Source organism: Frieseomelitta varia, unplaced genomic scaffold (genome assembly GCF_011392965.1).
Source record: "Frieseomelitta varia isolate USP_RPSP 00005682 unplaced genomic scaffold, Fvar_1.2 scaffold_875, whole genome shotgun sequence".
Lineage (NCBI taxonomy): Eukaryota > Metazoa > Arthropoda > Insecta > Hymenoptera > Apidae > Frieseomelitta > Frieseomelitta varia.
Window position 1 is genome coordinate 163369 of NW_025110673.1, and position 19785 is coordinate 183153.

General features: G+C 44.0%; 1 protein-coding gene across 9 annotated transcripts in view; it reads right to left on the reverse strand.

Annotated features, from left to right (window-relative positions):
• Positions 1-19785, reverse strand: part of LOC122536883 (phosphatidylinositol 3-kinase regulatory subunit gamma) — a 31783-nt gene continuing 11998 nt past the window's right edge. For 2 of the 9 annotated variants that reach the window (XM_043669650.1, XM_043669651.1), the window contains 13 exons: positions 15403-15512; positions 12580-12714; positions 9588-9864; positions 9126-9224; positions 5952-6137; positions 5750-5878; positions 5447-5654; positions 5123-5356; positions 4721-5045; positions 4377-4624; positions 4128-4304; positions 3798-4052; positions 1-3721 (listed from right to left, as the gene is read on the reverse strand). In XM_043669650.1, the coding sequence (XP_043525585.1) occupies positions 3424-3721; positions 3798-4052; positions 4128-4304; positions 4377-4624; positions 4721-5045; positions 5123-5356; positions 5447-5654; positions 5750-5878; positions 5952-6137; positions 9126-9224; positions 9588-9864; positions 12580-12714; positions 15403-15512 (2681 nt within the window). In that variant the 3' untranslated portion in view covers positions 1-3423. Of the gene's footprint in view, positions 3722-3797; positions 4053-4127; positions 4305-4376; positions 4625-4720; positions 5046-5122; positions 5357-5446; positions 5655-5749; positions 5879-5951; positions 6138-9125; positions 9225-9587; positions 9865-10075; positions 10814-12579; positions 12715-15402; positions 18867-19785 lie in introns of those variants that run through there. The other 7 variants (XR_006308503.1, XM_043669649.1, XM_043669646.1 and 4 more) reach the window with 7 other exon arrangements.

Below are 19785 nucleotides of genomic sequence, written 5' to 3' on the forward strand. Positions count from 1 at the left end.
TTAACAATCTTTTTCTCTCTCTTCTATTATCGCTTATGTTTCTGTTCGCGTTTTCTGACTCTCCTCGATATTCGTCACCTTATACTGCACAAACGAACGAACGAACGAAGAACAAAAAAAGAAAAAAAATTACAGCTCGTCGCCGCTTTCGACTCTTTCAAGCTCGAGATCGTTTCTCACTCGTTCACAGACCCGTTTGCAAGATATCCGGCTTACAGTTTTCTTTTGACTATACAATCGGTAGCGGAAGTCGCGCGAGAGGAAATGATAACCAGAAGAATCGTCATTCGGACTCGAATGGCCGCTAAAAGCAGACGAACCGTTGTTCGCGATGGATTCGTCCTCGATACACTCTTACGATTACGGACCGCAATGTAATGCGTAAAATTTCTCGAGTATCGATCCGATCGCGATCGGTTCCCTTCGAGGATTCTTCTCGTTATCGTGCCAACCAGCGAGACCGCCGTTACCTTTTTGAGATCATTCAAAGAGCACGCGGCAAGCTTTGACATCCAAAGCGAAAGGAGATCGACTCTGTTCAACGTTCGCGAGAACGTAGCGTGCGCACAGATTTTACCGGTACTCGGTATGACACAGGAATACGGATAAAATCGAACCGAGGCGACGTCTCGCGAACGTTTCAGAGTCAGGAACGCATCGAGTCGATAGAGAAAAGAGCGCGACGAGACTCTGACGCGGCGTACAGAAAGAAAAGCAACCGCTCTCGATCGAACGTAAGAAGAAAATTACAATTATTAAAAATCACGAGTAGCTTTTGCACATACGGTCTCGCAATAGAATTCTATTATCTACATTTGTCGGAATCAAACCAACAATCACACGTTTCGTAAACGATAAAAGAGAGAAAAAAAAAACAAATGATGACAGAAGAAAAGCAATTTGTAAAAAGCAATTTGAAAATAATATAAACGATATAATATATATCCATATATCTATATAATATATATATATATATATATATATATATATATATATATATATATATATATATGTTTGTATATATACATATATATGTATATATGCACACGCACATACACACATATATACATATACATCTCCTTTCTCAGCAATCACAGACAATATGCTTAACTCCACGAAAAATGATTTCCCCCTTTTTCTCTCACTTTCTCTCCTCTTTCGCTTCCTCTCTTTCTCTCCCTCACATTCGCTCCCTTTCTCTCTCTCTCTCTCTCTCTCTCTCTCTATCTCTCTCTCTATTTCACACACACCCACACATACACACACTCCTATTCTCCCTCAGCACATACACGTGGTTTTAGATGCGCGTAGTAGCCTACACAGATCTGGCACAGCACTTGAAATCTAACATATATATATAAAAAAGCTCCCGCGCATTCGTGTAAATTTTTCTTTTTTTTCCTTTTTCGTTGTGATGAAGTTCAAAAGTAACACGAGCAGGCACACATTTAAATCGAGAACCGAACAGAAGTAGCATTCGTTAAAACGTTCGAAACGAGCCTCCCCAAGCGTTGAGTTGTACAACTGTGATAGATGCTACTTTAGTACTGTAAATCGCTACAAAAAATGTTCGGTAAGCATCCGAGAGGCTCAGTTACATGTTGCAATGCGTCTAATTATATACTCTAGTATCACTTGTTGAACAACTCGTGCCTTACTCGTGAATCGCTTCGTTCGCGACGTAAACGATACCCGCTCGTATCACGTAGTGATACCACGCGTACCACGCGTTACACAAAATCGAAGGGTTTGGGAAATATTCACGAAACATTATCGAAGAAGTCAGAAGTACAGCGGTTTGCGAAATGCGTTGCGTCTATCCATTTTCCACCCCCGAGGAGGAACAGACGCGTCCATCTATGGTTAGTTGTTAGATGAATATCAAATTATTATTTTTTTTTTTTTTTTCTATGAAATGCAACTACCCTGATTACCAATCGAAACTGCGAGTAGTTTGAGCGTAGTCAGACTTATGATTCACTCTGCTTTGTAGTCGCCAAATTGCCTGCAAGACTAGACCTATGCCTCTGTTACTCTGACATGTTCGATCGAATAAGTGTATCTCGAAAAACGTGACGTAACACCGTTCCAACATCGAAACAATTCTTCTCCCCGTCTTGAAAAATACAAACTGACGGCAAACGGTTCATTTCTGTTCCCGCAATCTTGCAAAAACGTGCCAAAGAAAATTTCTCGGTTGATCGTCGACAAGATCAATCCAAAAAGGTTTGTCAAAAAACCTCGACAAAATTGGAAAATCTACGGTAGTATATGTGTTCAGTGGTTCTGTCGATCTCAACAATCGCTTTCTGCACCACGGTAACATACTTGTATAATTGTCTTATAAACTATAGCTTCTGAGAATTACTATCGCTATCAATGTTTCCTCAATCGTTATCAATACCACTGTACTTCATTTAAGGAAGCGTTTACTTCCGGCCTATAAAAATGGAACGATCAATTGTCGGGCGCGTATTCTGTCTCCGTAGATAATACCACCACACATCGATTAACACGGATAGAAAAAGTGACCGAAAATAATTTCCCGTTCTTGGACCATTAACTTTGAAACTGATTTTGGTGTCAAATGATAGCTTGTGATGATACTTCAATCATAGCAAATTTGAGTCTCAGACAATGAGTGTCTCGAATAAAAATACTCCACATCTATTAACGCATCAATTGCAGGTTTTTATGTTGATTAGATAATTTAAAAAAATTGTATCCAGGAATCTATCCGATTGCAAACTACGAATTCGATCTTGGATTTTAAAAATTTAAAATATATTTTAAAATTCAATATACTATAACATCAACGCTCCACCATGCCGCTTTCTCTTCCAATATCGAGTCTACTTTTTTTATCATCTTCATTTCATCATCATTGAGATCAAGTTCTCTTCATCAGGCATAAAAGAATAAAATTCAAATAATAATTTAACAATTACTATATGGATAACAATAAATAAGTGCGTATTTAAAAGAATAAAGAAATAATTTATATCACAACTATGAATCTAAGTTCATCAGCCAACTCCTTGATAAATCCAAATCTATTATATATTATATTATATATTATATATTATATATTACATAAAAATCTGCACATCGAAGCATACAAACTGATGCGTTAATGAACATGAACTTTGACTCATGTCTCAGAAAGCAATCGTCGACTTAATTCGAAAATTTGCAGTGATTGACGTCTCAGCGATTATTTGATACCAAAATCAAGGGACTAAAAACAGGCGGAAAAAAGGCTTCACTTTTCGATCACTCTTTCGCAGGGTCTATTCGAAAAATCATTTATCATCACCTGATTAACTTTCAATTTCTAAATTAAGCCTCGGTGGTAATCGAGAAAACTTTCATGCACACATACAGCCTAATATCCTTGTAACTCTATTGATCGACGCACGAGCATTACGTGTGCGTCATATAATGTTGATTTTCAAGAGGACGTGTCAATTGTAATTGGTTTTGGGTGTGCGTTTTCATTTGCAATTGCATCTGTTGAGCCTGCAACTGCGACAATGCCGCAGGTGAAGCGAAAGCTGGATAAGCTAGAGTCGTGTTAAGACTCTCGTTGTGTTCCTCCAAAGAATTCTGAGCGTAATGTAGCACCAAATGTTTCAAACTCTTGTGGATGTTGTACGGTTCAGCGAATCCAAAACCACGTTCAGTACCGTATATTATGCAATGGTTCACTGTACCATTACACCTAAAACGAATAAAACATCGATTGCCATTTATTTCATGCGTTACTGTTGGTACAAAAAGATTTGAAGAAAACATACATGATGGAAAGTGCGTATTGTCCCGTTCTTGATGTTCGAATAAGGAAGGTACCATCCGATTTCTCAGCCAGAATTCGATCGGCATCGGAACGAGAACATTCAAGATAAAGCCACGTCGTTTCGTCGGAATGAACTTCAAGATCCACTTCTTGAAGATCACCATACGCCAAGTCACCCAACAAAGGATTCGACATCGAATGATTTAGCACAAGTTGGCTTATTTTATTTTGTTTCATACCGTTCTTTTTCAGCCATCTGTAGCATAATAGTAAAAAAAACGTTAGATCGCAATTCTAGATGAACGTATAATAAAAATTACGATATACGTACATTAAATGTTTATCCCTTTGACGTACGAGTTGCAAGAGTTCAGGCTTCAATTTGTGCATTTCTCTTTCCAGAGTTCTATTATACGCGATCTGTTCTTTCAAACTACAATCCAACTGTTCCCTGCTATCCTCTAAAGATTTCAGTCTTCGTTTCAACAACTCGGCATTATCGATTAATCTGTAACCATAAATCGGCCAATTTACACGCAAGATTCGAAATACATCGCTAAACCTATTGACGAAAACTCACGTTGATATTTCATGCGGTTGTGCTTCTTTCTGAAATTTCTCTTGCAATTTCATTTGTTCCTCGAACATTTTGATAGCCTCTGAAAAAGCTTCTAACGCTTGTCGTTTCAACTGGACCTCGAAAGACGTTCTATTGTACAATTCCGAAAGTTCTTTATATTCTTTCAACGCATCGGTTATCTCTTTATCAAGTTCAACATATTTCTGGGCGACATTCGCCATATCTGTTGTACTTGCAATTTCATCGTCCTAATCGAAACAGGAGAATCGCGTAATTATTGTCCCACGTTAAATTCACGTTAATTATTATCACCAACACAAATGAGATTTCTACGAAAAAAATACCTGTTGAAACCGGGATACAGGATACAACAGTTTAATATCCAACGTTGAATTATACTGCGCCAGAGAACAATTCCTGTAGTAATCCACCAGCTCGATAACCGAATGAAAGTTATACGGCTCCGAGAAGCCGTATTTTCCGTTCCGTTGACAAATCTTGATAAGCTTGTTGGTCCCACCTTTACGCAATGTCAGTGTGTACTCCCCACCCTTCGAAGACGCATCGCGTACTAGAAAAGTGCCATCCGGCGAATCGATCATCTTCTCGTTCACCTCATCCCTCGTGATATCACCCCAATACCATTCAGCTTCTTGAAGCGTGCGTGGCCTGTCCAAAACAACGAATTTATATAATGGCGAATTACAATAATCAAGGATTGTGCGTAAAAAGAAACGATCGTTCACCTGTGCGGCTGCTGCTGCGATTCCTTGCTCTCCGAGACGGACATTGTCCGCTCCACAGAATTATCCTCATCGAGAACGGAGAATGGATCTAAAACTGGAAACTGCGGCCTCGAAACTTTTCGCGGTGGTAGCTGCGGTGGACTGGCAAATTGAGGCAGCCTCTCGTTCCAATCGCCGTGCAACAACAACACCTCCACTATTCGTATATGCGCCTCGATATTGTGAACAATTTGCCTGCAAAATGAACGATCGATTATTATTCAAGAAACTGATTCTTCCTGCCACGTAAGAATGATCACGTCGATATTAAAGAGAAGCACTTACACGATCCGTTCCCAAGGAGGTCTAACGAAAATATGACACAGCACTTGTATAAGGATGGTGGGAGGTTCCGTGTAACCTCTTCCGTGTTGTAATTGACAGATTCGACAAAAATGGGCCATCAGGTGAAACAAAGTACTACGGTGATGATCTGGAAGTTCCGAAACGAGCTGTCCCAAGCGCACTGCACACTGCTCATCGTTTTTCGTATCTGCACATTATAAGACAGTAAGAAAACAGATGATGCGACCTGCAGGACTAGCGAAGTCTTATTACAACATCTTAGAGCTTGCTTTGGATACTCACTGGATGCTTCTATAAATCTGTCGTAAAACTGTACAGGGATCACAGGGTCTGGCAATTCTCGTAGAAACTTTTTCAAAACACTCGCTACACACTGAGCACTGTACGAACTTAAATCGGCGTTACATACATCTGAAAATTCAACGATAAACATAATTACTCGAAAGCAACGATCTGAATAAGACAACCAGACAATAGAAGTTACCTTCGTTCAATTTTTGCCGTAATTCCAACGTTTTCTCGTTCGGGGGACTACTGTGGTAGACTTTGTACAAATCCAGCGTGCTGTCCTCGAATGCCTTCTCCTCCAAGGCACTGGTGCATCGTTCCACCAACAGAGGAGCCGAGCGCGAGGAGATGTCGAATTGCGAGCACAGGCCAAGACCAAATACTGTAACCGAGAAATTTCCTGACTGCAGATTGTGAACCGGCACCGTTTCCAGCAACGCGAATAAAAGAGATTGTACTTTTCACCGTCTCGGGTTCCTCCTTCGCCGAACTGCCGAGCATAGCAACGGGATATTTAAAAAGATCGCAAGACCTAGCAGCGTAAACTCCGTATACTGACGATGTTCAAATGAAAAAGGAAAAAATAGAAAGAGGGGCGAAAAAAAAGAACCGCGAGGATCTACCTTTCGCTGTTCTATTTATTACAATGGCCTCTAAGAGTCTAAGGAAGCTTGGTTATTTCTTTCGCGCAAATCACAGTGTGTGAGGCGCGCATGAGAATTTTTCAACGACTCGGCAACGAAACTTTCATTTGTTCGGTATGTACGCGATCTGTTTTTCTGGTCGGTGTGTAGTCAAGTGGTTGCATGAACTCTTCGACGATGAACGATACATGAATCGAACGTCGTCAACGAGTACGAGAAGAATGAGAGGAAGAATCCGCGAGGAGAGTCGAAAGCAGCGCGAATCGGAGTAACGCTCGTGTCCAAAGAGAAGAGAAACGAGAAGGAAAAAAAATACGTGCAAACAGATGAAATAAAGAAGAAGTACAGCGTCCGAAGCGTTGGCCAATTCACGACCGGAGAAATAATCGCCAAGCGAAATGAATTGGTCGTGTTAAATTCGTCGACGAACAGTCGTAGCGAAGTTTGAAAATGCTAACGAAGGAGAACACGATTTGCTACGCGAGGGAGAGGCGAGCTTGCCGGCATCTGCAAGAGATTCGTTGGTTTTTTATGGATATGCCGGGAAGAAAAAAATTCCTGACATCTCACAGACGCATTCCAGACGCTCGGCCAGAGAGGCGAGAAATGCGTAAAATCGTAAAGAAGCCAAGAGAAACCCGCAGGCCGAGAACTGACGCATTTGAAGGAACCGGTGGTGACTCTCGACAGCGAGTCTTGTGTTTTCTTCCATTCGGTACTAGGATCCAATGAAAATAAGCAGGTCAAAAGGAAGCGTACGTTTCTGGAATTAAGTAACGAGGTTGTTGCATTGCCGAAATACTCCGCGACGCGTTCCGCGTCGCCGAAAGAGCTAATAGCCAGATATCAGATTCAACGCGTCCTTCGATCACCATTTCAGCGAGCTAGCCTTTCCACACTCGACAACACGATTGACGCCGATCTTTCTATTCTGTCCTATTCGGCGACTATTTTCTATTTTCTTATCTGCACGAGAATGCGACTCGAAGCGTGGCCACGGTCGTATTTTCGAACGCGCCGCGCGACTCGAAACGACTTATCGTCGATATCGCATACACCACTTGTACAATCAAAGGCGTGTATGCATGCATTATAAGAAGGAGACCGAGAAACAGAGAGAAAGAGAGAGAGACGGAATGATAGAGAAGGAAAGGGAAGGGGAAGCAAGACGAAGGAAAAAAGGTGAAGGATGAGGCAGAGGAGAAGGAGAGAGACAGAGAAAATTTCACAAAAGGAAGATAGAGGGATAAGATGAAATTTATTTTTACGACCGTAACAGCGACATTTTATTTCTCCGCGAGTAACCTATCTTCTCTGCAGGCTCGATACGAGAGAGACGGAATATAAAAGTTGAAATTAAAAGGTGCGAGCATGATATATACCACGTATAAATCGGTATCATCCCGCATAAAGATAATATGGAAACTCGATATTCGTCACGGTTCTTTAACCGAACCTGAACAATCGATTAACTGATCGCGGGAGAGCAACGTGCGACCAACACCATAGAATTCGAAACGAGGATGTTCCAATTTTACGAGGAGTACGTGGAAATGCTTTTATTGTCGGACAGAGCAACGTGCGATTCTTCCACGTTCCTCCTTCGGTGAAACGTCCCGCGACTTCTCCTTGTTCTGTCTCTTTCCTCCTATTCCGCGTTTTCCCTCTGTCCGTCCAACAATCGGACGCGCAAACTTTTGAAAAACACGCGACCATGCTTCTAACGACCGTGTCTATAAATCGTGCTTTACGTGCCCCGCGGAGACGTCGCACCGCGGCTTCTTCGTCGACCATTGGCGCCGTTCCCGATTCCCTACCATTCTCCATATGTAGCGGTTGCGCGTCTCATCGCGTGGACAACGCGCAACGCGACCGACAACTTAATGAAACTACCACCACTACCACGCTACTCTCGGTCGGACGACCGATATGCATGCACGAGTGTGAGAAGGAAAAAAAGAAAGAGAGAGAAAGAGAGAGACTGTACACCTCGGACGATACCGCTGCGTACTCGGTTTATCTATTATACAGTCGTCGGTGCTCACGCTCGATGACGATTCCGAGAGTGGCCGCGGAATTTCTTGGAAAACCGTCTAGTTTCGTGCCGTAGTAGACGCACGCACGTATCTCTCAACTTCTATCGGCCGTGAGCGTTTATCGAGCCTGCGGCATGAAAAAAATGGCGACGATCCTTCGTCTCAAATTCGACGTGGCCAAATTCAACGATAGAATAAGTGAGGAAAGAAGAATGAACGTGACCCGATGAAACAACATTCCCTCCCCCTATGCTTCCCCTCTCCTCCTCCTCCACCATCACCACTCTCCCGCCACCGCGCCCCTCCTCTGCTCGCCCTGGTCGACAGCGATTTCAATCAAAAGACACATGAATATTTAGTTATTCAGATATTAGAGTGACAAGTAATACGCCACATCGTATGTCCTTGCTACAAACTTCATAATCGACCGCCGGTGCGCGGATTGCAAAGCAGTTCCAACGTCAGCGAACATGTTTCTGATGCAATCCGGGATAGTCAACTAAGACATCTGAATTTTTAAATTGTTTCCGTGTTCCGTCCATTAACGTAACGAAGAAGTAATGGGCGTGTTACGACCGAGCGGTATCAATGTCACATTACGAAACTGGACGTCAGCGGGCGGGCGCGCGCGTATACGCGTCTCGCATACTGCGTACGCACGACCACGCGCCGCGTGCACACACCACTTACCTGGAGTAAATCTATGGGTACGATTTTCCGAGTCGACTGGCATGCAGTTGGAGGGTAAACCCGTCGCCGTACACGTCCTATGAGCTACCAGACCGCAATCTATCACACAAGAAAAACAACGACATATAATAAGTAGAGCAGCCGCAGAGAAAAAAGAAAAAAAAAGAACACACACACACACACACACACACGTGCGTATACGGACACGTAAAGCCTAATCCCGAAACTTTAATCTCGGCGAGTCTCTCTGCGACGCTATCTTCAACGCCTCGGGAAATTTTTGACAGATACGCCGGACTCGTCGGCCTCGATTAAACGTAATTGCGGCGAAGCTTCGTTACAAAGAAACGAAAAGGACAGATATAAGAAAAAAAAAAAAGAATAGGAACGTTTAAGAAACGTTATCTCAACGCGGACTATCGTATCGGGCCATCGTATCACGTATCGATGCTTCACACGTACCTAAACAGAGAAAGCCTTGGTGCAAGAGGCCCCTGAGGTATTTATGGCACTTATCGCACTTCTCCAGAACGCTGAAGCTCTGAGGCATGAGGGTGTGCGGCGAATTGCCGGTGGCCACGGAGCTGCTGCAACCGGTGACCGTTTCGCCGGAGGACGTGTTCGATGTGGCCGTGGTGGCCGCCTCCGACAACGTGGCGCTCGTCGACGGGGCATGACAGAGCTCCTCGATGCAGGCCAAAATGGTCTTCTGGTGGAAGTCATCCTTGATGCCCATATTCTGCGAACAAGAGAAACCGAGCACTGCGGCGATGAACGAGCAATGTTTCTCACATTTACGTCGCCTCTCGTAAATACATCGGCCCGACGTTCTTTAATTTTACGGGGCGGTGCGCGCGTTCTCGCCGCGCTTACAAACTCGCTACACTTGCGAGCTCGTAAGCAGCAGAAATATGACTGACATAAAAGTTCGGCGAGAAGTTACTACTTACTGCTATTTTCTCTTTTTCTCGGTGCCCTTTTCTTTAACTCTGACTGAGAGGAAACGATCGGTTTCGCGAAGAACAACGAACGTGACCCTCGAACCAACCCGAGACTCTTGATTTTCGATGCACAAAGGGAACGAAACTAGGAACGGCATCGAACGAGCATTTTGACAACGCAACGTACGTAAGTGGGAGAGTTACGTGGCACGACCTCGTAAAGGGGTGGAATGCGACGAGTCGAGTATAATTTATACGTCTCGTAACGTCTTTCGCGACTGACGTCTCGTTTTCCCGGCGCAATTGATTCCCGAGTCAACAGGTGTCAGGTACACGTGTGCGTCGGGATAAACGGCCGTGTACACAGTCCTGCATACAATGCATCGCGGGGATAAGAGTTCGCGAGTGCGACGATCGCGCACGATCTTTCACCTGTTCAATCTTTACGCGTCTCCTCTCGCAAGTCGAATTTTTCGAAGCGTGAAAAAATTCCAATATACGAACGGTCTCGTCCGACAGCAACGTGCGGTGCAAGTTGTGCAAGTTACGTAATAACATCCGCGACATGGTCGAAACGTTCTGACGAAAACGAACGTAAAAATTACAGCGGGCACTGACACGTGATAAAAACGCGATTCTTCTCGCAGCCAGCGGGACAGTGGCTCTCCCATGAAGGATCGCTCTCGAGGCACCGTCATTTCCGGCAACCACCGTGACTGCGACACATTTTCCTTTTTTTTCTTTTTTTCCAAATTATGGTACTCGGCCACACGCTGGCGCGGGTTATTTTAAATTGTGTCGGCGAGAAGAACGTGTTACCACTGGGCCAACAATGTTATTCTTAGCGTAGCACGCGCAAACGAAGTGAAGAACGATCGATGTGCACACACATGTTATACACGTGAAACGCGTGATTACGAAGTCCACGCGAGAGTTCGTGCGACCGTCAAATCTGACGCGTAATTATTTTGTTTCACGTCCGGCGTGCCAACGTGCCAGATTGTTTCTCTCTCTCTTTTTCTCTAGTGGATACGTAGGAAGGAAGATTCTACGAACTCAACAAAGATGAAAAATAATTTGCCGGTGTCTCTCGTGACTGGGGTGCAAAAAAACGAAAGAGCGTAGGATTTTTATCCGAATCGACCAACGAGATAAGGGGCAGCGGTGTAACGCGTAATTTATCAAGCTGACGCCCGGTGTCGAGTGTTAATTATACGCATCAATCCCGCAAGTTTATTCAGCGCTGCCGTCGGAAACTGCGCGAGGTGGTCGTTAAATTGTTACGCTCCGTCATCTAGAAAGGAAGATGCGGGTGTCGCCGCTGCTACCAAGATAGAGTACGACCTTAATATATTTTCAATACGTCGAGCCGTGTCTTGGTGGCCAAGAACACGTCGATGCGAAAACGTTCACGACGCGGTGGAAAGAGATTTAGAGTTTGCCGAAACGATTTAGCAACGAAGAAAAAGTTGCGCCGCGTCCGGTACAACGTATCGGGGAAAGAATCGATTTAAAACTGATCTAAAGGTGGTATCCGTGGTTCCGTCCAATTCTTCTCGACCGACTCGAGGCTCGAATACGAACGCTCCCGAAGGTCGACGCGAATAGGACTCGGACCATTTCTCGCGCCGAAAGGACACTTCCAGACGATTTACGAGTCGATTAGCATGGTAATATGCGATTTACATCCGAAGAAGCCTCGACCAGACGACTATTTTTATTCTCCTCGGCCGAACACGACCCGTCGAGACGCGTCGTGACTAAATTTGCGAATGATCGCCAGAACTCTCGAGCGAGACTCTCCTAACAGGAGATGAAGCGCGGAACAGGTTGCGGCGTTTCGTCATCGAATAAAGGGGGAAAAAAAAATCGATCGTTCGATTCGTTTTGCTCGTCGAGAAGCCCGGAGGAGAATCTTGTATCACACGGGGGAGAAGCGGAGAGATAAAACTTGGAAATGATATGCGAAGTCATGCGTTCGAAGATAGCGAGAAAGCCACTCGTCGATAATCGATTTAAAAGAAAAAAAAAAAAAGAAGTTGCAAAAGGAAAAATAGAAAAAAGAGAAGAAACGAGAGAGGAGAGAGGGAAGATACGATAAATAATCGAGCTGTGCTGTAGAGCAGACGCTACAGGGTAATTACAGGGTCAACGGGCCAAGGAAAACGTCATCCAGCTACTCTCGAGTCGAGGTCATCGCCTTTGAGTAGTAGCCAAAGAATTTTCGATCTCCCACCGTGGCTGACTTCTGTTCTTCCCGACACGGTTCCCTAACTCGAAACAAGAAAAAACGTGGCAAAAATTCGCGGCCAGCTGCTTCCCCTTTGCGTTCGTTTCCCACCAAGGAGGCTTATCGGCTTTCGACGTTCTACTCCGACGTTCGCCGTTGGAACTAAGAACGTTCTTCGAAATTCTAACGAAAAAGTAGATAATTAATTTTAAGAATGAAAATGCAAAGGAATTTCGAAAGGGATGTGAAAGAAGAGACAACTTTAAAAAAAAAATCCACTTACCATCAGCTTATCCCGATCCAGAAAAGGAAGATCGCTCCCCTTGATGTCTTTAGACTTGAAAACATCCGCATAGCGGTAGAGATTTAGGGCAGCCATCCACTCAACAACGTTTAGAGACGTCCACTCGCTCACGGGCTGTTGGAAGAAACGTCGTACAGGTCAAACGGTTATTTTCAGATACCAGAAGCTCGTCAGAGACAATTCAGGTGCGAAACGAAGGAAAACTCTCAGGCGCGTGGTCCATGACGAACGGTCGCTGATATTAATTAATCGATTTTCTCGCGAATCGAATTACGTAAAGTTCCGGTAATCATTGGCTGCAAAATTCCGCGCCGATAAATCTCGATGACGCGTTTTGCTGCCATTAAAAAAAGAAAGAAAAAAAAAAGAAATATTCGCTTATGTAAATAGAATAAATAACTTGCATAAAAATTCCAATCATTACCATGCCGTTAGTCATATTCAACGTTAAATTGCTCGTAAAATTGCTCAAAAAACTGTCAACGTGCTTTTAGTCTACGTCAAAGATAATAATTAACCTTAACCCTCTGCAACTGGAATTTCATTTTCAACGAAAACAAGAAAAAAGAAAGTTACGACCCATTATTTCTTTTATTTTTGTTATCTAAAAACACAAGAGTGATAGTTGTTATCACATGAATAAATATGAATAAACGATTGAAAATCAGCTTGATCGTTCGACTTCTGACGCGAGTCACACACTCTGGCATTAAAACATTAAAAAATTGTCAGAAAATAAAATTGATTGATTTAAACTTTAAAGGAATATATACATATGTCGTTTAATTCAAGAACTTTACAACTTTTTTGTCTCTCATATACCGATCACACGAGGGAACAATCTGGCGAGAATAAGTAGATTCGTCCGTCCTATGATCAGACAGACACGATGATCAAAGGCGCTTAGACGGCTCCTCGTCTTTCGTCGCCTTTTCTACAGTTACAACCAAACATCAAGGTAAGCATGTATCATTCGCGAAGCTCGAAATTCAATCTCAATGAAAAACATTATCCTTTCAAAAACTATCCTTTAGCCATGAAATCGGTAAACATGTTGGCAGACACGAGTAGTGGACCAGAAACTCTAATTAGACTAGCGTAATGAAGAGAAAACGAGGGACGAATCAGCACCAATATCATATCGAGAAAGCTTAAAAATCAAAGGGAAAAGAAAACATAACCTTAAGTCGATAGCGACACGAACGGAGATAACGAAGCCTACCACTTACTCGAAAAGAGACTCTCCTGCGAATATCCACGCGGTGGATACGTTTCGTACGATCGTCACGTGAACGTGATTTTCATCGTTTATTCGTCAAGTTGTTCAGAGCTACGTAATCTTAATCGGATTAAAACGATAAACGATGAAGAAACGCGTCTCGAAGAAACAAGCAACTCGTTTTGTTTCGTCCCGAGGGAAATGTGAATTCCGTGTGCGAATCTGAAAATGAAGCACGATTTGCATGTACACGATTAAAAGAATAAACATAGTCTTTTCTTTGGCCTTGGCGCTAGGTCGGAAATTACGTTCGCTGGATATGAATACAGCTACGGACGTGTTGCCATTCGCGTGTTCATCTGATTTCGCAAACAGACAAATTGTCGGAAAACGTGTGTGTACATATCACTATGTAATTAACCGTGAAGATTAGATTGTTCCTAAACGCTTTCCACCACTGTCTTCCTATGGAAAATTATAGATAAATCCCAGTGACGACGAAGATTATTGATAAAAAACAAAAAAAAGAAAGAAAGAAAGAAAAAAATAAAGAGATCTCGTGCGAGAGCACCGATCCAACAGAGATTCGATTCTTTTCCGAAAATTTCTGCAGAGACAGCAGTAGCAGCAGCAACAGCAGCAGCATTACGATTTAGGTCGTTACGCCATCAAATCTCAAGTAGGTTTCGCTCTGATAACGAAACCCGGCTAGTGTTTGTGTACAAAGTCATGTCCCGAACAGACAGCAGGCGGGTAAAGAGGAGAAGAAAACGCGTATTCGAGACAGACTTCCAATGCTCGGAAACGGTGGCGAGTATGTGTCTGCAATTTATGCAAATTAAACAAAGATACGGAGATAAATTTCAAACGTGGAACCAGTTGGTTCACCTCCGAAGTCGAGTAACAGGAGAAACGATAAACAATTTTCCTTGTAAACCTCGGTGTTTCCAGGCTACCGTGCACCGCGAACACTCGAACAAAAGCATTCCTGCGTTCTCTTTCTCAAAACAAGAGAGCGAGTTAACTTCGTCTCCCGATCGTCGTTGATTTACAACGTAATTTTGAATAGAATACAAAAACGTGACGTCCAACGCGTCGCGAACCATGCAAAATCTGAACTTTGACTGGAAACTCGAATCGATTACCGGCGAAAAAGTTTGAAGTAAAAGCTACTCGGCGAGAGCGTATGGCTTCCCCGAGTAATTGAATTTATTTCCAAACAATTTCGAATTAAATCCCTTCTGCGTTTCAACACGAACGATTCATTCTCTTCGCGTTCTCTGTCGAACACTTCAGGTGGACACTTGAACGAAAAAAATGATTCAGCGTGTAGCGCGTGTAACATGTTCAAAGATAAGAGCGCAATGTTTATCCAATCGCAGCTTATCGGTGACATTCGTCACGTGCCGACAATAGAAAGGAAAATGAAATAAAATATAAAAGAGAAAGATAAAGAGAAATGCAGCTGCAAATTTAAAAAAAATGTAAAAAAAAAAAAACGAGAGATCGTACTGACCCTGTTCTTGTGCTTAAATGTAAAAAAAAAAGAAAAAAAAAACGATACGTCGAGAGATCGTACTGACCTTGTCCTTGTCGAGAACCTGGCCCGGTAGCGCGTGACCCTTGCTACTCCATTGGCAGAGGTGCTGCCCGCTGTAGTCCGAGCAGACCACGTGGAAGCACGCATGGCACTCTGGAGGACATAGAGAACCGCACATGCAACAGCATAAATTGCGTACAATAGTCGACTCGCGAATGGCTCCGGTATCCTTATCAAGGACACGCTGCCCGCTATCACCATCGAAGCTCTCGTGACCAACTAAATTCGAATAGACACCATCCTCTGCCATTAGATCGTGAGCGACAACGCCATTCACCGATGGTGCGCCATTCTGTTGCGGTGGCGAATGCTCGCACGAGCACAGATACTGATGGAACGAGTATGTTCTAGCACAGGGAAACAATCCATTTGGCCAAAGACGCGCGTATTCCTGGCCAAAAAGACGTGACTGTCGTCTGAGTAGAGACAACGCAACACTTCCTTTAGGTGATTGGTCGCTAGAGATAGTTCGTGAAGTAATAGTCTGGACATCGCTATAAGTTCCACCATTCGTTATAACGAATAGATTAGCGTGGAAATTACGCTGTCGGGGATACAGCTGTAGATTGGGACTGATTGTGGTGGAGGAGGCGCTGTTCGATATCGAATTCGACGGCACGATCGTTGCGACGACGGTGGACGTCGAGGCGACGGAAGTGGCGTTTACCGAGGTGGCGCCTTTCCGGAGCATGTAATTGTCAGAGTCAACAGCTATGAGCCGCGACATAGTCGTGGACTTAGCCTTAGCGTCATCGTTCCGATTCCCCTTGACCAATACTTTGGTCGTTCCGGCGAGCTTTTCGTTTTCTTCTCTGCTCGCGCTGCCTGCCGTCGTTATCGGGCTAAAGAGATCGTGTATCCTGCCCTGTAAGTTGACCGCAGGCTGCACCTGCGAGACAGCGGCGGTCGCAGCAGCTGCAGCGGATGCACTCGACGCCCGCTTCATCGTCCAGGCTGATCACAAACATCAAATCTCTAGCCACGACTAGGTTTTATTAAACGCTTCCACGGAAGCTGTCGAGTTCGAGCTGCGGTTTTCTGGCGAATCCTGCGCCTCCTTCGACAGACGCGAATTGCCCCTCATTGTCGCTTTCGCCTTCGTATTCGCCTCGTCTCCTCTGCTTCTAGCAAGATTGCTTCTCTGTTGATTTCCCTTCTCTCAGAGAACGCACATTCGAAGTTGCGACCGAAGTTGTACTTATTCTACTTACTCTCTTCGTCCACAGCGATATGTTCTTGTCGTCGTCGTCAGATTCTCATGTATAAATGATGCGATCCCTTCGGTCGAGTCGTGTTGCAAGATCGCTCATATATCATCAACGCTGCTTCTATCATATAGCTTTCTTTCGTTGTCCAGGAAGAAAAGAAGATCCGCTGGATTTCCAATGGATAATCTATTCTCGATCGACGTGATTCGAACTGCCTTTCTCAATTTCGTCCTTTATTATTCCTTATTTATAGTCCAAGTGGAGACGGACAGCGCTGAAGACGATTAAAGAGAAGAAAATAAAAAAAAACAGACCAAAAAAGAGAGAAAATGAGAGAAATAGAGAGAAAAAGAGTCGCTCCCGTGGGTGTGACCTCGTGGAAATTTGTTTTCCATAAATCTCACTCCTCGCTCCCTCCTCTCTCTCCCTCTCTCTCCCTCTCTCTCAATCTCTCTCTCTCTCGTGTGCACACACGACCTTTGTATAAACGCCGAGATTCGCCGAGCCGAACGAAACCGGTTTCGTCAAGCAACGACACCGAACGATTTTCAACGTAGTCCCACGAGCTTGTATAGACAAGAGGGATCCTCGTGGGTTATTCGAGAGAGCGATTCCGAGTGACTTAAAGTGATTCTTTTCGTTAATTAAATAGAATAAGGCTAAGACAGTTACGAAATAGTTACCGTGTTGCGGCGACCGACGAATAGAAAAACGATCATTTGTGGTTGAAACGTGTTCGTCTAATTTCACGAGTTCACCAAATCACATATAACGTTGCGCGAATTGACATCTCTCTTTCTCTCTCTCTCTCTCTCTCACTCATTTCTCACTATCGATTGATACCGTTTCCGTATTTTCCACTTTTCGCAGTGGATATCGATTCAAACGATCCGCGTAAAGATCATTGATCACAAACTAGAACACATCTGCTCTTGCCCTTATCACGAGTACTAATAATTCGCGACTGCCGCGTCTCCTCGATCTGACTCGCGTTCTTCCTCGTCGATAGATCACTGTGGAGCCACCTTACCAACAGCGAGTCAACGAATCTGTCGGTAAAGCAGTTCGTCGGACGATCTTATTACCTCGTTCCTTTTCTCGTTACATGCACTTTTTTTTTCTCCTTGGCAGATCCGTTCTATCGAGACGAACGACTCCGAATAGGTTTTTTCAAATCAATATCGAGAGAAGAATCTTCCAATTCCTTCGAAATGACACGTCCGAATTTCGACACGGCTCCGAGTAACGCTTACAATAAGACTTTTCTTTCGTTAATCGAGCTCCCAGCGTAGAAGAATTGTAACATTCGAATTCTCTTACTATATTACTCGTTTTCCGAACAGTTCACACCGGCATATACGTGCCTATTCGCAGAAACAGTGCACGCACGAGATGGAAAAGTCCACTGAACACTGCACTTTTTGCACCGGCACCACGCGCACACCTGCACATACGACCACGACACATACGTCACTTTCTGCATGTATGTGCACCATACCTATCTATATACCTATCTCTTTCTTTTGCAATATATTTTCTTTTTCTCCCCCTCCCTTTTTCTCTCTGCAAAACTTCGTTCCTTCACTCTTTTCGTTACATTCGCCCCCTTTTTCCACCTCTGTTACTATTGTTTCTTTCTCTCACACATTTCATGTTCCCTTGCCTCTTCTTCCACGTCTCTCCTTCGCTCGTCTATTAGCCATACGCAGCCGGTCTACGTACCAACAATCTCTTCTTTTCTTCTACATTTGCTGCTCTTTTCATCCGCTTTTTGATCACGCCGATCCGTCCATCTACACCGTATTAGTTTAATTATTCACAAGCATTACGGGAAACGCTTCCAAGCTTTGGCTCGTTAGTCGCGAGAGATTATCATTCGACGTCTCGAAGTACACAACACGAATGTCTTCCGTTCAGTAGCGATCACGTACTATAAAATTTGGCTGGGACTCTGCGTTTAGCTGGTCCGATATTATTTCTCCTCTGCTTTTCGACCTTCGCCGATTTCGTTGCCGAAACATTCAACGTTTCCATACACTCAACTCCTTTCTTCAACCAATCCCTTTGCTGTTGTCACCGGCCGCGAGTCATACATCTATGACAATTCCTCAGCACAGAGAATATCTCTTGCGGCTCGGCGCACAGCTGACCGGCCGGTCCGCCAAGTTCGGTCAATAGCCATAGCAGTTGCAGCCAGCCTGAGGGTTGCTCGTGCTCGACCGACAGCGTTACACTTCGGTACTCTCCGTCTCGTTTCGGCTCTCTCCGTGGTCTTTATGCGAGCCACCGACGTACATAGCGACTATCGGACCCGGGCTTGCCGAGCGATCGAAGCCGCTTCGTGGAAATTCCACCACCATTTCCTCTATGTGTGCGCTCAGCTTACAGGCTTCTCACCGCTCAACGGGCTCTCGTCTTATTTCACGTCCAGTAGAAACACTTTCTTCAGACAGCTCAGGAACAATTTTTCTACCGGATTATATATTCGTTGAAGCTAACGCGTACACGATTTTTAATAATCGGGGAAAAAAGAAGGCGGGTCGACGCACCATTATCAAAATACTACCGTCGCTCGATCAGTGGCAGAGGTTGACGGCTTTTATCAAACGAAATCGAGATTATTCGCAAGAGTAACCTTATAATCTTCGTTCGTTCTTTCTCTGTTCTCTTGTCGTGCAACGTAATCATCGATAAATCCCCGATTCATCGACTTAACACGCAAGATACGTTCCTAATTGATGAAAAAATTATCATAGAACTGCAATCGGTTTATTGGCACGAGTTTACTCTTATCTGAGACCAGCTACGACAAAGTCCACTGAATGAGCGCGTCTGTAGTTTCTAACGCGCGCGACGAAAAAATCTCGGTATAATTGCTGATATAAAAGTGACACTTTGTAAAAAATAAAAAGGAAAAAAAAAAGGAAGAAGCAGACGCTGTTTGCGTCAATATTATCAGTGACTAAATCGAGCCAGACAGATATCGTGATCTCTTGTCTGAAAAACTTTCGACTCCCGGCAATCGTTCGCATCCAACGTAGATCCACCACATTTGACGACTTAAAAAGTCCGGAATAGGCAAAAACTTCCTATCGACTCAAACACGTAAAAATAAATCGCTAATAAAATGAGTCGGAGCTCGAGGTCCGGACCTCTTC